This window comes from Ochotona princeps, chromosome 7 (assembly GCF_030435755.1).
Source record: "Ochotona princeps isolate mOchPri1 chromosome 7, mOchPri1.hap1, whole genome shotgun sequence".
NCBI classification, from domain to species: Eukaryota; Metazoa; Chordata; class Mammalia; order Lagomorpha; family Ochotonidae; genus Ochotona; species Ochotona princeps.
In genome coordinates this window covers 72,570,803-72,590,641 of record NC_080838.1, presented here as the reverse complement: position 1 = coordinate 72,590,641, position 19,839 = coordinate 72,570,803, and the positions used below count along the sequence as shown (strand labels likewise).

The 19,839-nt window shown below is 36.9% G+C and overlaps 1 protein-coding gene across 1 annotated transcript in view; it reads right to left on the bottom strand.

Moving 5' to 3' along the window:
• Positions 1–1,043, bottom strand: part of TMPRSS11A (transmembrane serine protease 11A) — a 38,787-nt gene extending 37,744 nt beyond the window's left edge. Inside the window, exon 1 of the mRNA XM_004590894.2 lies at positions 883–1,043. Coding sequence (XP_004590951.2) covers positions 883–1,024 — 142 coding nt within the window. The 5' untranslated portion in view covers positions 1,025–1,043. The remainder of the gene's footprint in view (positions 1–882) is intronic.
• Positions 1,044–19,839: the final 18,796 nt, after the last annotated feature.

Here is a 19,839-nt window from a genome sequence, read left to right as displayed (position 1 = left end):
AAATTAGTTGGTATGAGAATCTTTTTCCAGTGGTGTAAAGTGTGGCTGTGGTTGTTACATGGACCCTGACACTATGGTCCCAAGCCCCTTTGGGCGCCTAATGGACTCTTCACTCCCTGACTAAATCATTGGAAGGTAACAACTGATAAGACCATTCATTTTGCAAGCCTAGTCATTTTACTACATGTCTCCATGTGAGAGTGACAGTGTGGAAATTTGTGCAAAAAAAAACTGCTTTTTACTCTTCACAGAAATGTAATATGAAAAGTTCTGAAATGATTTGTTTGCATGGTTACAAGCATGTTAGACAATAAAAACACAGTCATTAGCAATTGTTTGGGAAACAGCAAAATTCTTTCTCTAAAAATGAAAGGCAACATTTTATCATGCTTCAGTTAATTTATCAGTTTTAATTGATTCTTTCATTGATACGTGCTTCCTCTTTAGAAATTTGGTGGACACAAAATTGTAAAGATGAAAGAACCAATTGCATTAGGTAATTTGTCACAGTTTTTCATTTAAATATATAATGAGTGATGAAGTCATTTATTCTGACCACTATAAAATTTAGACAATTTTTAATTTTTGTGTTTAATGTAGATACTTGAAGTTCAGCATTTAATTGCAAGCTCAAAGAAAGTAAGAAAATTGTCTGTTTTACTTGAATGCTATGTCCTAAGCACCCAGAATGTTCTTTGCATGTTATAGGCATTCAATATTTATTTATTCATGAAATGACTGAATAAATTAAAAGATATTCTGAGCATAGACATTTGCAGATAAAAGTACAATTACTTAGATAAACTTCACTAACATATATATATAAATGACACTTGGCAGAAAAATGAAATCAAAATGAATAAAATTCCTAATTTTGCCTACCAGGGACTAAGAAGTGAACTAGAAGACCAATGATGACTGCCACCAATATCAACGACAACACAGCGAGAAGGCCAATCATCCATGGCTGCAGGTTTCTTCTTGGGGTGCCGAATCCTATTGCCCTGGAAAAAGGAAAGCCCATGATTTACTTTCACGCTGTAGTTATAAAGGTTGCAGGCTTTCTTGTTCTCTTTGAAAAGTCCAAGTTTCTCTTGCCCTTTCCATCAAGAAGACACTTGTTCCAAGTTTGGTCCATGTTATCTTGGCCTAATGGGCGTTGTTAGAAATATCAGTATTGAGGAATCTGTATATTGTTCTTGGTTTCTGTTTCTAGAGGCATTTGGTAACCTTGCCTAACTTGACTTAGCGGTGTGGTCCAGTACAGTTCATTTGTGTGAAAACAGGACCATTGTTCCTTTGTTTAACACTTAACTTTTTCTTCTATTCTTTCAGAATTTAGAAATCGATTTCAAATATATTTCTCACTAACTTTTCCTCTATCGTCCTTAATTGTTGAGACATTGCTCAGGCACATGAAAAATAAGGAGAGTATAATTGGAACCTCATATTCATCATTTTATCAATTCCTAGCAATTTTTGGAAATTGCTTTACTGATACTCTGATGTGTATTTCAATGTGAAATAAGACTTCACACTTCTTCATCAAACAATTATAACCAATTAGGATATTTTCAACATAATCACATGATTGGCATTCCTAAAAATTAAAAACATTACTACAATATATCCTGATAATCTACCTTCTAATTTCATGTATTGCCTTTATATTTATAGATTGTTTTTAAAATTGGGACACAAACAATGAACAAAGTAGCATACTTTGTTTAACTGTCTTTTAAGTATCTTTTGGAGCCTCTGCATAGTAAAGGAAACAACCCCAATTCTAAACTCAAAATTGGGAAAATATTTGCAAGGTTTACATCTGACAAGAGCTTAATATCCAGAATATACAAAGAACTCAAACAACACTAAGGCAAATTGCAAATCATTTGATAAAAAATGGGTGATAGATCTAAACAGACATTTTGCAAGGGAAAATATAGAGATGGTCAATAGGTAAGTGAAAAAAAAAGTTCAACATCACTTGTCACAAGAAAATCACAATTCAAGAGTACAATAAGACACCACCTCACTCTGGTTCTATTGGCTATTTTAACAAAAGATGAGTGTTGTTAAGAATGTGGATAAAAAGGGTCTCTCTACACTGTCTTTAGCAATGCCAATTAGTAGAGCCATTATGGAAAACAATATGAAGCTTTCTCAAAAAAGGAAAAATGGAAAAGCTGCAAGGTTCATCAGTCTCACTACTAGCTGTGTAGTCACAGGAAATGAAGTCTCTTGAGGAGACACCTGAATTTCCATATTTATTATGGCACCATGGTCAATAACTAAAAATGCAAGCCATGTGAATGTCCATCCACATTGAGTGAATAAAGAAAATGTGGTACTTGTACATGATAGTATATTGAGAAACCATAGAAAAGTATGAAACTTTAACATTTGCCACATGTTAAGTGACATAATCCAAGCATAGAAAGTATCACATGATCTCCCTCACGTGGAGTTGAAAGAAAAAGATAATCTTATTGAATTTGAAAATATGAAGGTTACTACTAAAGTAGGGAGAGAAGAATTGGGGAAAAGTTGATTAATAGGTACATAGTTATAGCTAGATAGGAGTAAGAAGTGAGTTCTTTTGAATAGTATGTGGATTACAGGTAATGTTAATATGTTAATAAAAATTAGAAGAAGGAATTTTGCATTTTTGCCATAAAATAATGTTAGCTATTTGAGAGGATAGATATCCTGATTCCTGATTGGAAATAACACAACGTGTGCCATGTATCAAAACACATAGTATTCAATATACGTGCATATTTTTATGTTTAAATTTTGTTAAATAAAAAAGTTAGAATACTTTTTGAACTTACATGAGTGAGTGCTTTCTTGTGCTACTTGACATGTTCTTCTAACTATTTCCTGTGCACAAGAATTTAGTCCAGGGCCTGGCACAATAGTGTAATGGTTAAGGTCCTCGCCTTAAATGCGCCGGGATCCCACATGGGTGCAGGTTTTAATTCCGGAAGCTCCACTTCCCATCCAGCTCCCTGCTTGTGGCCTGGGAAAGCAGTAGAGGATGGCCCAGAGCACTGGGACCTTGCACCTGCGTGGGAGACCTGGAAAGAAGTTCCTGGCTCCTGGCTTCGGATCAGCACAGCACTGGCCATTGCGGCCACTTGGGGAGTGAATCATTAGACAGAAGATCTTCCTTTCTGTCTCTCCTCCTCTCTGTTCATCTGCCTTTCCAGCAAAAATAAAAAATCTTTAAAAAAAGAATTTAGTCCTACACCTAGATTAGTCATGTTAAATTCAGATCTTTAACTTAACAGCATATGAATTTATTTTCAGTCCCCATTCTCTATTTCCATGAATGCTATTTGAATTCTTCAGGACACTTGTCAGTTATACACTTATCCACTCACTCAATCTTACATTATCTATTGGTTTGATTCTCCATCCTATAGAATCCAGATAGGAAGTCACTTGAAAATGAAAAAAGGTCAAAAGAGAAAGGCTAGAACTCGATGGTTTTCACAAACTTTTAAATCAGATTCCTCATCTTGGCACAGCTGACCATGATGTACAAGTGGGGAAAGGCTGTAGCAGCTCTCACTGTCCAGAACAAAGGCTCATGGTGTTTGTGGCCTGAAATATAGGAGCCTCAGCAGAACAACTCTTCAGGGGTTGACTTCCTGCTCATGGGCATGGCAGCAGCACCTCCAGCCCCAAAGAACAAGTTGTGACCACTGGAAGAAAATGTGGACAGACAGCCTAGGAAAATAAATTGTGTATCAAATTTTTTCTTCTCTTTTGAAACAACCTTTGTAGAATACATTTTGTACCCAGGCCAAATTTGAAAAGTACTCTAAAAGTCTTAGCTACTTAATTGTACATGGGTAAACTTTCAACTTACTGCCAACTTTCACAGATATAAATAAACGTGCCATCTCCTTCCCATTCTGGGGAATTTGATATCCCTTTGCTTCATTTTACTTCAGATTGGAAAAGAAATGCTGTTTATAAAGCCTATTGGAATCTAACTTATTTAGATAGGTACTACTTGCTTATGCATGTTTTTCCTACTTCATTTGTGTATGTACGACAAATAGAGTTGTATTAATTTCCTACTGCTCTATGATAAATCAGCACAAATTCAGCCACTTAAAGCAATGCCTGTTTATGCACATAGCACTGTGTGTCTCATGATTGGATTGTCTGCTCAGGATTTCAGAGGCAAGAATGGAGGTATTGGTTGGAGCTACACTTTCATCTGAGTCATCTTCCTCCAAGCTCACTCAGGTTTTAGGCAGAATCCAGCTTTTTGAAACAGAGCTAAATTAGGCCTGTTCTCTTGCTGCCTTTAGTCAAGAAGCTCTTGTTCAATTCTAGATGCCATCCATACAGTGTGAGGTATCCCCGCCACCGTTACAATGAAGAAAAGTACCATCACATTGAATTTCTCTCCCCAACTGAATATTTCCTTTCTAAATAAAGTCCATTCCCTTTTTTTTTTAAAGATTTATTCATTTTTATTACAGCCAGATATACACAGAGGAGGAGAGACAGAGAGGAAGATCTTTCGTCCAATGATTCACTCCCCAAGTGAGCTGCAACGGGCTGATGCGCGCCAACCAGGAGCCAGGAACCTGGAACCTCTTCCAGGTCTCCCATGCGGGTGCAGGGTCCCAATGCATTGGGCCGTTCTCAACTGCTTTCCCAGGTCACAAGCAGGGAGCTGGATGGGAAGTGGAGCTGCTGGGATTAGAACCGGCACCCATATGGGATCCCGGGGCTTTCAAGGCAAGGACTTCAGCCGCTAGGCCACGCCGCCGGGCCCAAGTCCATTCCCTTTTAAGATGTCACTGGATTACACTGGGTTCACCAAAGATCTCCCCATTTTAATAGCAAGCTGACTTGGGATGCTAATTACATCTTCAAAAATCCCCTCATGGCAACATCCAGGTTAACATTTTGTGTAACTGCTAGAGAATGTATTGATATTCCAGAATGTGGGAACCTTGGGAGCTCTGTGGCATCTGCCAATCACATGTGACTTTCATGACAGCAGAAACCTATAGCCTTCAGAAAATGAATGTGGGGTTTAAATCTTTAATTTTTGTAAGGAGTGGTTGTAGCGAACTATTCCATTAAAAGACAATTCTATGCTATACATACAATTGCAAGATTAAGGAACATTTTATTCAAACGATACGTTCAGGAGAAGAAAGTGAACTCCTGGAAATTAAAATGGGAATAAAGCTCCAGGTAATCTCTGGTCGTGACCTAATTGGCACTCTGCACTCTTTTAAGGAAAGGGCAAGTATGGATGATCATATTCTGAGTAATTCACCCTATAATCTCTAAGAAATCTAATTTAGCCTGTCTATAACACCTTCATTATGTGTGGTTATTCAGTATTTAAAAGGATGTATTCCTGATACACTTTTTTCCTAGAGTTGTGGTTAAGGAAAACATGATGATATTTTGACTGATTTGTCTCTTTGTTTTCTGAGATCTTAAATATCGAAAGATAAGCACCTTGAAGAACAAATGGAGTGGTATAAACTTTCAGTAAACAGAGCAACAACATGAAGTTTTTCAGCGTCTCATCTTTAAGCTACTTTTATACCTGGGTCCAAAGATCACTTGAATCAGGGAGAGGGCATTCTGAACTCCCTACTCCTCAGGGGCTTTCCAATGCTAGAAAAGCTTTTCTTGCTTTTCAGCTTCCAGCAATAACTCCCTTATTATATTATCTGCACACTTCAAACTTTTCCATTCAAGATTATTTGTCTGTTCCTGTATCTATAATCTCACATAGTATGAGGTACCACTGTAAAAATATATACACATTTGAAGCTTGTACAATTGCCCACTTACAGATGGATTATGTCCTTACAAAACTTCATAAAGATAGCATTTTTTAAAAAGATTTATTCATTTTTATTGGAAAGCCGGATATACTCAGAGGAGGAGAGACAGAGAGGAAGATCTTCCATCCGATGATTCACTCCCCAAGTGAGCCGCAATGGCCGGTGCTGTGCTGATCCGAAGCCAGGAACCAGGAACCGCTTCCAGGTCTCCCACGCAGGTGCAGGGTCCCAAAGCTTTGGGCCGTCCTCGACTGTTTTCCCCCGCCACAAGCAGGGAGCTGGATGGGAAGTGGAGCTGCCGGGATTAGAACCGGCACTCATACGGGTTCCCGGGGCTTTCAAAGAGAGGACTTTAGCCGCTAGACCACGCTGCCGGGCCCAAAGATAGCATTTTGAAGTACAAGAATTGTTGTTCAGCTTCCCAGGTCAATCCACGTCTTCACAACTTCTAATGTAACTGAACAAAAGATCCATTTAATGATGCTGGGATTCATCCTCAAAGGAAAAGTCTTAAAGAATCAAAATGAGGGAGCTTGGTTATTGTGCTACAGGTAAAGCCACTACGTTATGCCTAGGCTGCTCCACTTTTTTTTCTTTAAAGGTTCATTTTGTGTTTTCTTTATTGGAAAGACAAATATACAGAGAGAAGAAGAGACAGGGAGAAAGATTTTCCATCCACTGATTCACCCCCTAAGTGCATTGAAGGCCAGAGATCAGCCCATCCAAAGGCAGGAGCTTCTTCTGGGTCTGCCATGCGGGTACAGGAGCCCTAGGATTTCGACCATCCTATGTTGCTTTCCCAAGCCACAATCAGGGATTTGGATTCCATATGGAATCCCAGAAGACGCAAGGGGAGGATTTATCCACTAAGCCATTGTGCTTGGCCCCAGCTGCTTCACTTTTGGTCCAACTCCTTGTTAGAAAATCAGTGGAAGATGTTTCAATTTCTTGTGCTACTAACACCCCTTTGGAGACTGGGATGAAGCTCCTGGATCCTGACTTTGGCTTGGCTCAGGCCTACTCAGTGTGCTATTTAGAGGATGGACCACCAGGTGGCCAGATGGAAGACCTCCTTTTCTCTCTCCCTCTTTCTCTGTAACTCTGACTTTCAAGTAAGTAAGTAGGTAAGTAAATACACAAATATTTTTTTAAAAATAAAGGAACCAAAATGCTACCTCCTCTTCCATCAATGAAAATTATGCTTTTCACTGAACAGCTGAACTTAATCATTTGCTATATGAAACACAACCTTTTGCCATAATTTAATACACTCTGACATTTGATGTTTTATAAACTCTAATTACTCTTAGAAAATTACCATTTAATACCAAAACTGAAAAGAACAAGAGGTGCTATTTATGAAGGGCTTACTGTGTATGTGTCCTGAAATCCTTTATAAAAGATGTTTGAAGTAGTGGCAAACCATTACGAAAAAATTATGCCTATATTCTTTTCACAAAAAAGTCATACTAACTTGTTATGACATGTTACAATCCCTAAGAAGCACAACGCACAGTTGAAAGGAGCCCTGATCAAGGCAACATGAATCATGCTAAACTTGAAGCAAGAACAAACATCAAAACTTTGGTGTAACTTGAATGGAAAAATAATGAGCTCATTGATGCTTTATGAAAACTTTATAGAGGCAATGCTCCACAGTGATTATCCATTACAAAAATATAACTTATTTTATTTTATTTTTTTGTTTTTATTTACATATATTTTTTATTGCATTTCATTTTATAACAGCGTTTCATAGGCTCTGATGTTCCCCCATCCTCTCCCCATGCCCTTCCCCCATGGTGGATTGCTCCACCTTATTGCAGTATTACAGTTCAAATCCAGTCTTGCTTCTTTCAATAGAAGCATGGTGTAACTTACTTTAAGAAGAGATGGGATAATATTGAAAATTGTGCCTCTAGTTTTAGACAATCTGCATCAATTTGTGAGAGAAAAAATTGACCTTGCTGGTGACCTACTGAAGAAATTCATAATCAACAGGAGACACAGTACCCAATACAACAAGCATCTCAAATGATTCCACTTCTGTAATTCTGACTGGAAAAAATCAAAGTTGAGCAAGCTTTTGACTCAATGAGTGCCAACACTGTTGTGGTCATGTATACTGAGATTTCAATCAGCAAAGATTTCAATGGAAATTTTAAATAAGTGTGATTGGGATCCTGAAATATTTTTGAAGAACTGTGACAAGAGGTGAATCATAGTTTTACCAGTGTGATTCTGAAGATAAAACACAAGCCACGCAATGGCTACTAAGACAGGGTAGTGGTCCTGTCAAAGCGAAAGCAGATAGGTTGGAGTGTGTTTAACGCAGTGGTTAAAACTGGTTAACATGTTTCTGGATGCAGTTCTAGATCTTGCTTCTGATTGCAAGTTTCTGTCAATACAGACCTTTGGAGGCAGTGGGTGATGACTTAACTACTTGGATTATTACCACCTTACAAGGAAGAACTGGGTTAGGTTTCTGATTTCAACTTTGGCTGAATCATCTCAATTCTCAACTTTGCAGTCATTTGGAGAGTGAATACTCAATATGGAACCCTTTCTGTCTACCTGTCACTCTGTCTTTCGGGGTTGAAAATGCAGACCAATCAAGAGCAAAGTCATGGCAACAGGATTTTTGACTTTCTGAAAGGCCAAAGAATGGCACTGCTTATAAAGAAACTGTTTTGAGAATGTTAGCTTAAGCCATAGACAAAAATACTTGAAATTCTCTCCCTAGTCCTTTACCATAACCTGTCTCATCTGTCTTTTCATCAAACAAGGGCAATTTTGTGAGAATTTTCAAAAAGAAATAATTAGTCCTTCTAGCCCTGCTTTGGCTCCTTGTGACTTTGTTTCATAATCGTTTTTTAAGTAAGATTTATTTATTTTATTTGAAAATCAGTTACAGAGAGAAAGGAACATGTATACAGGGGTCTTCCATCTACTGATTCAATTCTCCAAATTGCTCCACTGACCTGTGCTGGGCCAGACCAAATCCTGGAACCAAAAGATTCTTCCAGGTCTTCCACATGGGAGTAGGGGTCCAAGTACTTGGTCATCATCTTTTGTTGCTTTCTCAGGTGCATTAGTAGGGAGTTGAGTTGGAAGCTGAGCAGCTAGGATTTGAACCAATGACCAAAGGAGATGCCAGTGCTTCAAGTGTTGGCTTGACAAGCTACACCACTATACTGGCTCCTGTTTCATAGTCTTAAAAAAATTAGTGGAGGTATTTGGCTCAAAAGTTAAGCCTCCAATTGGAGCATCTGCATCCCGTTTCAGGGTGCCCCAGTTAGAGTCATGGGATAGTTTCCTGCTAATGTGTACCCTGGGAAGCAGTAGATGATGGCTCAGTGGCCAGGTTCCTGCTACTTATGCAACAGACTTGGATCGAGTTCCTGGGTCTTGGTTTCACAAATCATATAGCTCTGGCTGTTGTAGGCATTTCTGCCTCTAACTCTTTTTCTGTCTCTTGGACTGTCAATAAATGAATGAATGAATGGGTGAATGAGTGAATGAATATTTATCTACTTAAAAGGCACCTGTTTTTATTCAGTCAATAATATAAAGCAGAATGAAGTAAAAGGTTAAATTCCAAGGTCTGTCAGTTATTTAGGGGTAGATTAAAAGGCTGTTATTGCCATTTCCAAAAGTATCTTCAACTTAAAGGAGCTTAAAAATTTTATCTGTTAAATCTATTTTTCCATGAGCCTTTTGAAGTTTCTTCATATATTGCCACATTTGACCTTTCAACTACCCTTATCATCAGTTATGTGTGGTCATTTTATACTGGAGTAACTTCCTCTGAGAGATTACTTTGCTGAGTTCACAGCTAGGAGGAAGAATTACAACCTTATTTTGGCTACTCTGCCTCAAAAGGTCATTTTTCTTTGTGATAGCCAACTATCTTTTGACAGTGATTTTTAATATCTATATTGGGTTCCCATTAACTGCATAATTTATAGAATTTCAAGTAGATGTGAGGGAGATAAAAGACTTATGAAGTTATGACAGAGATTTTACCAACTGGAAGCTCCACTAATCTTTTTTTGTTTGTCTTGAATCTGATTTACTTTACTGTTTTATCATTTTCTGTTAGCTTTAAGTTTGCGTGTACCTTCAAATAATTCGGATTCCCCTCCTTCCCCTCCTTAGTGCAGTTCCCATGTTAGTGGGCCAAGTTATTGCGGAGGGAAGGAGGGCTATGAGACAGACATGTATAGGGAAGATTAGTGACATATGGGGTTGTCTGTAACAAACTTTGGAGGCCTTTATTACACATGACAGTCTTGTTTTCTGTGTTTCGGAGCGTTCTTTGTAGGTTTCTATTCTTGATATGTTATTTGCAAACATTATCTTCTCCTGAAGTATGAAAAACCTTGAAGACAAGCAACTCACAGCATTGCAACGTTATGAACACAGTGTCCCAGGTTGTAGGACAAAATGGAAGTTTTCTACATTAAAGTAGGTTTGCAAATAAGTTAAATAAGATCTTCACCTCTGAAAGTGATAAAGTCTTTAATAATTTCAAAGGTGAGAAGCCTTTCTGCCTTTTTTTTTTTTACATCATAGATATGGATACAATTCAAATGTCTACCAGCTAATTCTTGGTCACATGAAAACTGTTCAATAGAGTAGATATGACATTTTTCACAATATTCTCTTTCTGTCACCACTGCTGATGTTTTTCAGGTTTCCTTGTCTTACGTTTTTGAAAATGTGACTCCAACTGTAGTGTTACCAGACTGCCACTCCCTGGAATACCTTATTGTTTCTGTGAGAGCGGGGAAAAGAAGGAGATTCAAAATAGAGGAAACTATTTTAGGCCAGACCACACACTTTTTTTTGGTTAGGAATTATAAAGACATTCAATCTAGGAAGAGAGTAGGGTAATCAGAGTAGCAAAATCAGAACTCAGAAAGACAGCATTTTACATTTTCACTTAGCTATTTACCCTCATCTCAGGCAAAATGGGCAAACTGGTAGAACAGCAAAAAGAAGCATAACTGAGCTGCTTGAGATTGGAAGAGCAGAATTTGAACTGCTGAGAGCTGCGTATATCTCTCCTAGATTCTCTGTGGATTCACCACATCCCTAGAGAGCAAGCCTCCTGTGCCCTGAGCCTTCCTGGCAGGCACACCACTTGATGCTTTCCACATCTGACCTGTTGGGCTGGGTTTATCCAACTTCTGGCATGTCCTCTAGCACCTGCTAAATCCTAACTAGTGATATTAGCTTCACCTGTCAGTCCTTCTAGCTCTACCTGTCTTTGCTTAAGAAAAAGATCTTCTCTGGTTGTATTCTGAAATACGAATGGCACTTAATTTTCTTTTGCCTTGAGATATAAGGAAAATCTACCCTTCTAGCATTTTGCTATAAAACTTTTCTTAAAGAGTGTGGTACTTAGATGTTGGACTACTGATACAGCATAATCAAATGCTAGTTTGAATTAATACACCATGATTTGCTGACTTCTAATTATGTGTGATATAGCACTAATAATAAGTACCAAACCTTTGGAGTCTGACTACTGAAGGAAAGTCCCACTCATATCACTTGCTAACTCCATAGTGTAAGACAAGGTACTTGACCTTTTTGAATCTTAGTTCTTATGTTTGTGAATGCAGATTAAATTGATAATTACCTTATGAAGATTAAATGTGTTCACATATATAGTAACTTATACAGAATGGATATTATATAAAATCATTCAGTTGTCACTCATTATATCACATTCTAAAATTGATAGCAATCAGCCATGTTGAGAAATGAACATAGTGGAGACTGAAGCTTGGATTTTAAAGTTACCTTGAAGTCCCATACAAAGGAATTCAGATGGGTAGGGTTTCATGAAGTCTCCAGAATATTCTTAATGCAACATTAATCAAAACGTGTATGTTCCACAATGGCCAAAAGTGATATGGTAACATGTACATGTCATATACTAAGTATAGGAATAATAAAGGCAAAAGAGTTCAGCCACAAAACAAAACACATTACAGAATATCCTACTTTGCTGACAATGACAGATAATACCTAATGTTGTATCGCTTGCGTGAGTGAGTTGAGTTTTAACATGTTTTTGACACAAGTTTCAGTCCCATCCACTAAGATTGTAATGTATGTGTCAGATTGCAAGTTAAAGCCCAGGATGGAACAATATATGTGTATGTAAAATGAACTGTTTGCATTCAAATACCTGGGTAAAGCCTTGTAAAACACACACACACACACACACACACACACACACACACACACACACATCCTAGCAATCTGCTTTGAGGAACTTACCAACCAGTGTGTTATTTATTATTCCTCCTTTTCCCATTTATCCATCCATTCAGTCATCCACACTTCCATCTACTCGTCCATCCATATTTTACATTGAGCATCATGTCGATTTTGGATGGCGGAGAAGAATTAGAATTTCTACCCTCATACAACTCATGATACAACCATAAAAATCATGACTCAGTCTGTGCTATAAAATTGAAAATAATGAAGTGTTGTAAACATCATTTGTAAAAATATTTTCAATAGCACCAATAGCAGATATTTATTAGGCTAACAAAAATGAAAGCTAAAGATCTTAAGAAGTCCCCCTCTCTTCCCAGAGAAGTCTCGTATGGCATCCTGACACACATAGGAGCTACAGTTTTTGTCAGAAGGCTTTGACTTCAGTCCCTACTTGTGAAAAACCAAAATGTATTCCTATGAAGAGAACAATTTCATGCTTTATACGCACGGCTTTAAGAGCATAGTGATATTCCCATCCTTACTCTTACCCACCTGCCTCCTTTTTATTTTTCTTTTAATTTTTGCAATGACAAACTTTACATCTATTTTCCAAAGTTTAGGAAACCTCTCTCAAATGACTCTCGTGAATACTGCCTGGAGATGCAAAGCAAGGAAATGAAGGACTCAAACATGTATCACATCCTACCCTGGGCTAAGAGTTTTCATACAGATGACCTCAAGTAATTTTTCCACAGTTGAAGCCTATTCCTAACATTTCATTAACCAGGACACTAAGGTATTTATGTCGGCAATTATAAGATGTGGGCCTATGAAACCGAAGATATATTCTCTTCATATTAATAGTTTCTTGAAAATTTAGCCGCTTTCTTTCCATTGTAAAATCACAGGATAATCAGTGCTTCATTCATGAAAATTATACCAAATAACTAACATGTGTCAAATGATTTATATTTAGTAAACAGAACATAAATGGTAGTTGTTACTGTAATACAAATTATTCGCCACCCATTATGAAATCATATACTTATCTGATCAAAAATTTCTAAAATCTTGGCTTCTAAGCGCTTCACAATTGGATGTGTCTGTGGTACCCCCTTTTAATGTGCAAAATGTTATTCCCAACATGCCAGAGATTTGGATGAGAAAGTATAACCAAGAAAAAAAAGATGTTAAATCAGCCATCTGATCTCAGTGAGATGAACAAATATTTCAATTCACTGATTATGCTGATTATAGATATAAAGTTACAGAATGACTGAATGTCTTAATTTTAAAATTAAAAGCAGTAATTTTTTTTCTTTTGAAAATCATCAAAAGAAGAAAAATCAAATTTCCTACTAGTTAAAATGCACCCTGACTCTATAGCCCAGATTCAAATCCAAGTTTTTCTAATTATCTTGTAATGCTTTCTGTTTCTTCATCTCTAAAATGTAGAAAATAATTGTACCTGTTTTCGGACTGCACTGCTATGGGGATAAAATGAGTTAATACACTGTGATGTGTTCAAGGCTTATAGTAAGCACTATGAGTCTACTGAAAAACATCAGAAAAATCATGCTTAATCAGTAATTCATACGAGGTTTAGTAATCAATAAATAATGTATACATTTTACTTGCCATTTTGACATTAACCCTAAAGAAATGTGTTAGAGTATATTAGGGAATGGTTTTCTCAAATTAGCACGGTTTTGGAATGGATATTGGGAATGAAATTAAAATGTAAGATATAAAGTCTTAGAGACACTTGAAAGAAGCCTTGGAAGGCACTACCTAAAAGATCTAAAGATGATAGAAGGGAATCTAATTTTTTCATTTATGCATTATCTAAAATAGTAGTAAGCTAGACAGTCAGGCTTTTGGCGACACTACAAATCTCAGATGAGGAATTCAACTGGCATTTTGTCTTATTTAAAGATTATAACTAATGTTTAATAAGTGAATCACTCAGTTAACAAGGAGCACAGGAAAGGATGGAGTACAGGTATTCCTCAAGGCAGAGGTCTACGCGAGGGCAATTGCACCAGTCGGTTAAAACATGAAGGTCACAAACCCACAGTTAAGAAAGACAGCAGAAACAGTAAAAATATGAATCCATTACACTTTGGCAAAGCTTTCACTCTGTATTGCTAGTTGATGGAGAAATGGGAATAGTGAGTGTGACTATGACACATGTTCTAGAATGAATGTAGGTGAGGGACAGGCTGTCGTAATTATTATCAAACATTTTTCCCTCGGTGCCTCCTAAGCTTGCCTGATCATGTGATTTTCTTGTGAAAATCCTCCAATTCCTGGATTAGTATTCCATGAATTTGACCTGAAAAAGGTAAGCATTTGGTGTTTTCCATGATCACCTTTCTTTATAAATATGTTACCGATGTACAAAACTATAGCAGTGATCACCAATATCAGTCATCCTATTTCCCATAAACTGCAAATACTCCTACCAAGACTTAAAGTACATTAGAAACAGTACTTTTACCGTCTATAACTATAACATTTGATAATTGTGAGTGTGAAATTAGGAGTGATATCCTGTTTTATAATATCACAATTTCCATAAATGTAGGAAACATATTTTAAACTTAATGGGTTTTAATAAATAAGTAAAACATTGACACTAGATACTAACCTATGTTCTCATTCAATTATTTATCAAATATTTATGGAGTGCTGAATATGTGTGAAGCATTTTAGATTCTTAGTAAAAATCCCGAAATGATCCTTTGAGAGTAACTATGTGACAGCCAAAGAACTAGTGAAATATATTTTTTCAGTGAGGAAGAAACCAGGAGAGGTTCATGAATTTAGAACTCAATTGAACACCAAATTCTCATCTCAAAAATTTTCTTGGTATAACCCTGGCCAGAAGACAGATTGCAGCATACAATAAGGAAAAGTAAGCTCTGGGAATTCTGCGTTACATCTCTGCAACTGGCATCTGACAGTTCTGTAGACATGTACAATTCCACTTTTCTGATTCTTTACTTTGAAATTGAAGCTAATGTGCTGCTGGGCTCACGAGGCTGTCTTGGCCATTAAGTGAAATAACAAATTTATAATGTTTTAAAAACGGACTACATTTAAACAGTGGAGAAGTATTTTTATTGTTATACCATAACTGTTTAAAATCATTATTTTAGTTGTATATATTTGCATGCCAAGCTATCTTATTTTTTCTTCTTCTGCACAGCAAATTTTATTTTAAAAACAGTAGCTTCAAATACTGTGTTTTCTTTTTCTTTCAAATTTTATGGGAAGAATTTTAGGGAGCAGACATGTTTTCCCCAGGTTTACTGGCCTGTGTCGTTCTCCCCTCAAGATGTCATGGTCTGTACCACTGTTGGTTGCCACTGTGCATTAATCCCAAAGGACTGACTAGCCATGACGGAAAATGAAACGCAGCTGAAGGGGAACTGCCAGAGAAGGTCACTTTTGTCAATTACTGAGAAGAGGTTTTTCTTAGAAGAACACAGCTTGACTTCCCACCACCACCAAGTAGTTGAAACCGTCTGTACACAGCACAGTAGTGTTTTTCTAAATAAGTTTTCTAAAGCTCAATTATTTCTTGGTAAACTTATGTCCACAATGAGTTTTTCTTTTTTATATTAAAGCCTTTACTTCAAACACTGAGATTAATGAATCCAACCTGCTATAATAATTCCACTGACACGTCAGGAATTTCGCCACGGACACAGTCTGGCAAACAAGGTGCCTACCGCCACAAAATTGCACTTACCGATACATCGTGGACAGGAGGAAGAACACGATCTTGGAGGTCTGCACTCACTGAACCCGACTTTCTATTCAAGTGAATGACATCTCTAAATATATTGGATGTCTACAGCTAGAAGAAATAAGGAAACAAATTACAAGTAGTTGAAATGAAACTAGTTCAACAAGTTTCAACAGAGAAGCCTCAACCCATAGAACTGCTTGAAGAAAACAGTCAGACAACATAGTCCCAACAGCAACGCATTTTTTTTTTTTTTTTGTATTGGCTAATTTTGTTAAAGGAGTGCAAGGATTTGATTTGAATGAGTAATACCTTAGGAATGCACTAGGATTAAGAGTTTAAATACGATTGTTGGTAAGTACACAAATACCTTAAAGAAACCTTCACAAAAAGGCTTGCTGTGAAACCAATCAGATATTCTTAAATGTGTAACTCACGAATCACTCCTTAAATACTTTTTGAACATCAGATATCTTCATGCCTCATGATGAAATATTGAATATTAATACACATTTAAAATACCTTCATCTGAGAGTACAAATAAATGCATATCAAATCAAGATTTTCCCCAAAATGACTTAATGGAATAAATATACAAAAAGAGTAGAAAGGAAACGTTTTTAACCAGACAATATTATCGGTTTATGGTTTTGTACTTGTTGAGCCATAAAAACGAGACTAAAACCTTGTTTGACCAAATCATAAGTTAGGTTCTGTTTGTTTTCAGAAACATCTATGCTTATTGGGTCCATTCTTCCATAGAACATGCTAAACAGCTACACACACACACACACACACAGAGCTCCTATGCATATCTGTAGAGAAACATAAATGCATCTTATGAAAAATGTTTTGCTTACAGTATTGTGTAATTTGAAGAGCTTTTTATTTGGGAAGACAGAGATCTTTTTAAACAGCTACATGGAGAGTAAAAATATGACGTGTTTGCTGTCTATTACATTGTGATAACCATCAGTGGTTTAAGGTGTCCTTTTTCTCCACATTTTCACCAACACTTACTGCTCTTTCATTTTTGGATGATAGCTATTATTATTGCGATAAAGGGAAACCCCATTTGGTATGTATTTGCATTTTTATGATGGGTTGAGCCTCAAACTTTTTTCATTATCTGTTGGCCATTTGTATTTCATCCTTTAAAAAATGGCTGCTAGGGCCTAGCATGGTAGCCTAGCAGCTAAAGTCCTTGCCTTGAACATGCCTGGGTCCCATATGGATGCCAGTTCTAATCCCAGTGACCCTGCTTCCCGTCCAGCTCCCTGCTTGTGGCCTGGGAAAGTAATTGAGGACAGCCCAAAGCTGTGGCATTCTGTACCTGCGAGGGTGACCCAGAAGAAGCTCCTGACTCTTGGATTCAGATCGGCTCAGCTCTGGCTGTTGTGGCCACTTGAGAGCTGAATCATTGAACAGGAGATCTTCCTCTTGGTCTATCCTATCTGTATATCTGAATTTCCAATAAAAATGAATAAAACTTAAAAAATGGCTGCTAATATCTTTTCCAAACTTACTAACTGGATTGCTTGCTTTCTTTTTTTTTAAATAAATTCTTTCATTAATTACATTGTGTTGTAATTTCATAGGAGCTTGCTTTCTTATTGTTGAGCTCCTTAACTTCTTTACAGATCCTGGATATTAATCCTTTTATCAGTTCTGTAATCTGCAAATATTTTCTCCCATTGTATTGATTGCCTCTTTACTTTGAGTGTTTCCTTTGTAGTACAGAAGCTTCTTAATTTGATATAACCTCATTTGTTCACATTTTATCTTTATTTACTCAACTTCTAACAGTTTTGTCCGAGAAGTCTTTGCATGCACCCATATCTTACAAGGCCCCTTATATATTATCCTACTATAATTTGATGGAATCAGTTCATATATTTAGATCCTTGATCATTTTGTCTTAGATTTTGTCAATTGTCAATCTAACTTAAATTGTCCTGTAATTACTTTATAATTATCTCATATTCACATGCCATATTAAAAAAAAGGGTCTACATAAAGTTGCAGAAAATGTACATTATTTCACACTATCTTACTGAAGTGACAACTTTAGATAAATCCAAATTTCTGCAATTCTTGATCTGTTCCTTCAAGTAGACAATCAGTGCTGGGGGTGGGGGGAGTGAGGGGTAATACACAAATTGAGAAAATTTTAAATTACTGACCATGATTCTAAAGTGGGCTGCCTAGCACCCTAAGACCCAAGCCCACCCCAGGGATCAAGAAACCAACTCCCACCTAGTAGGCTGGCCCCAGGATCGGGGCCAGGTGACCCACATCCTAGCAGTTCCCCTGCCCCCAGGGCATAAAAATCTATCCGCCACCACACATGAGGCCCCATGTCCTGAGCTAATTTATCCAAGTCCTGTCAGATCCCCTGTCCATGGGATTCACATACCTGGCACCCGCTTGGCCCAGGCTGGCATGACACGCCTCACCTGAGCTTCTGCGGTCTTATTGTGCCACCTGGCCTAGTGTAGTCTGCCCCCTGCTCCACACAAGAATTTATTGTTCTTGTTTTTTCTTTTTTTAATTTTAGCCGCTACATATAAGGAAGAACTTGTGCATTGGTCTTCATGTGTTCAGTTTATTTCACTCAACATTATGCATTCCAATTGCATTCATTTTTATGCAGGTAGTAGAATTTCATGTTTTTTTAATAGAAAAAATAACATTCTGTCACGTGTGTATAAGTCTGTACACATTTTCTTTGCTATTTGTGTGAGGGTGAACCTCTTGTTTGATTCCATATTTTGGCTACATGATGGTTCTGTTGCCTTTTTAATTGTAGTAGCTTTGTAGTATGCTTTGAAGTTAGGTATTGTAATGCCTCCAGCTTTTTTTTTTTTTTCTCAAAATAGCTTTGGTTGTCGTAAGTCTTCCAGGATTCTGTATGGCCTTTAGGATTTTTTTTTGCCAGTTCTGTAAAGAATGTCATTGGTATTGTGATGGAAATTGCATTTACTCTGTAGCCTGCTTTAGGTAATACAGACTTTTTAGTGACATTTTTTTCAGTTTATGAACAAGGAATATTTTTTCATGTTTTCCATTGTTTTTAAGTTTTTGTGTGTGATTTTGATGATTGGTTCAGTTTATTCTTAAACGTTTGATTTTGTGTGTGTGGCTACTGAGAATTGCAATTTTTTTCTTGGAATTTTCTCTCAGTGAGCTGGATGCCACTTGTATTTGCATGTTCATTTTGTAATTGGCAACTTTACTGGCTTATCAGTTCTGAGGGTTTTTTTGGTGAAATGTTTAGTTTTTTGTGTACAACATCATAATATTTGCAAACATTGAATTTTGACTTCCTCTTTTCCAATTTTAACGCCTTATTTCTTTCTCCTTACTGGTTTTTCTAATGCTTCCAGTACTATATTGATTAAAGTGAAAATGGAGATTCTTGTGCTGTTCTAGAGAGCAAATTGATTCACATTTTCCAAGTTTGGTTTGATAATGGCTATTGGTTTGTCACATACAGCCTTTATAATTTTGATGTATATTCCCCTTACATGTAATTTTTCAGCTATGGAGTTTAATCTATATACATTCAAAATTATTTGGAGATAGGCACTAACACCATTTTGCTGATTAATAACTTTTTTTCTTATCTGATGACTTTAACAATTTGATGCACAAATTTCTATACAAGTTTGCTGTAATTTTTTTGCATTCAAGTTTTGTATTTTTTCTACCTCCTGGAATCCTTTCTGAATCTGCTTTTGACATCTCAGCCTCAAGACATGCAAACTAGGGATTATTCTGATTCCTCTCCATGCATTTCAGTCGCAGTATGCCAACAATGCCTAGACCCTCCCAAGATCATGTTTACAGCATTCATCTCCCCTTTCTATGCTTTGCTTTAGCAGTTTGATCCTAGCATAAATTATGAAGATATTCTTATTTTTTCTGGGTATTGATAATGTTAGCTTCCCTTTCTCACACAGGTGTGAAATACGTTTTTGACATCTACTTTTGTGTACACTTTTGTGT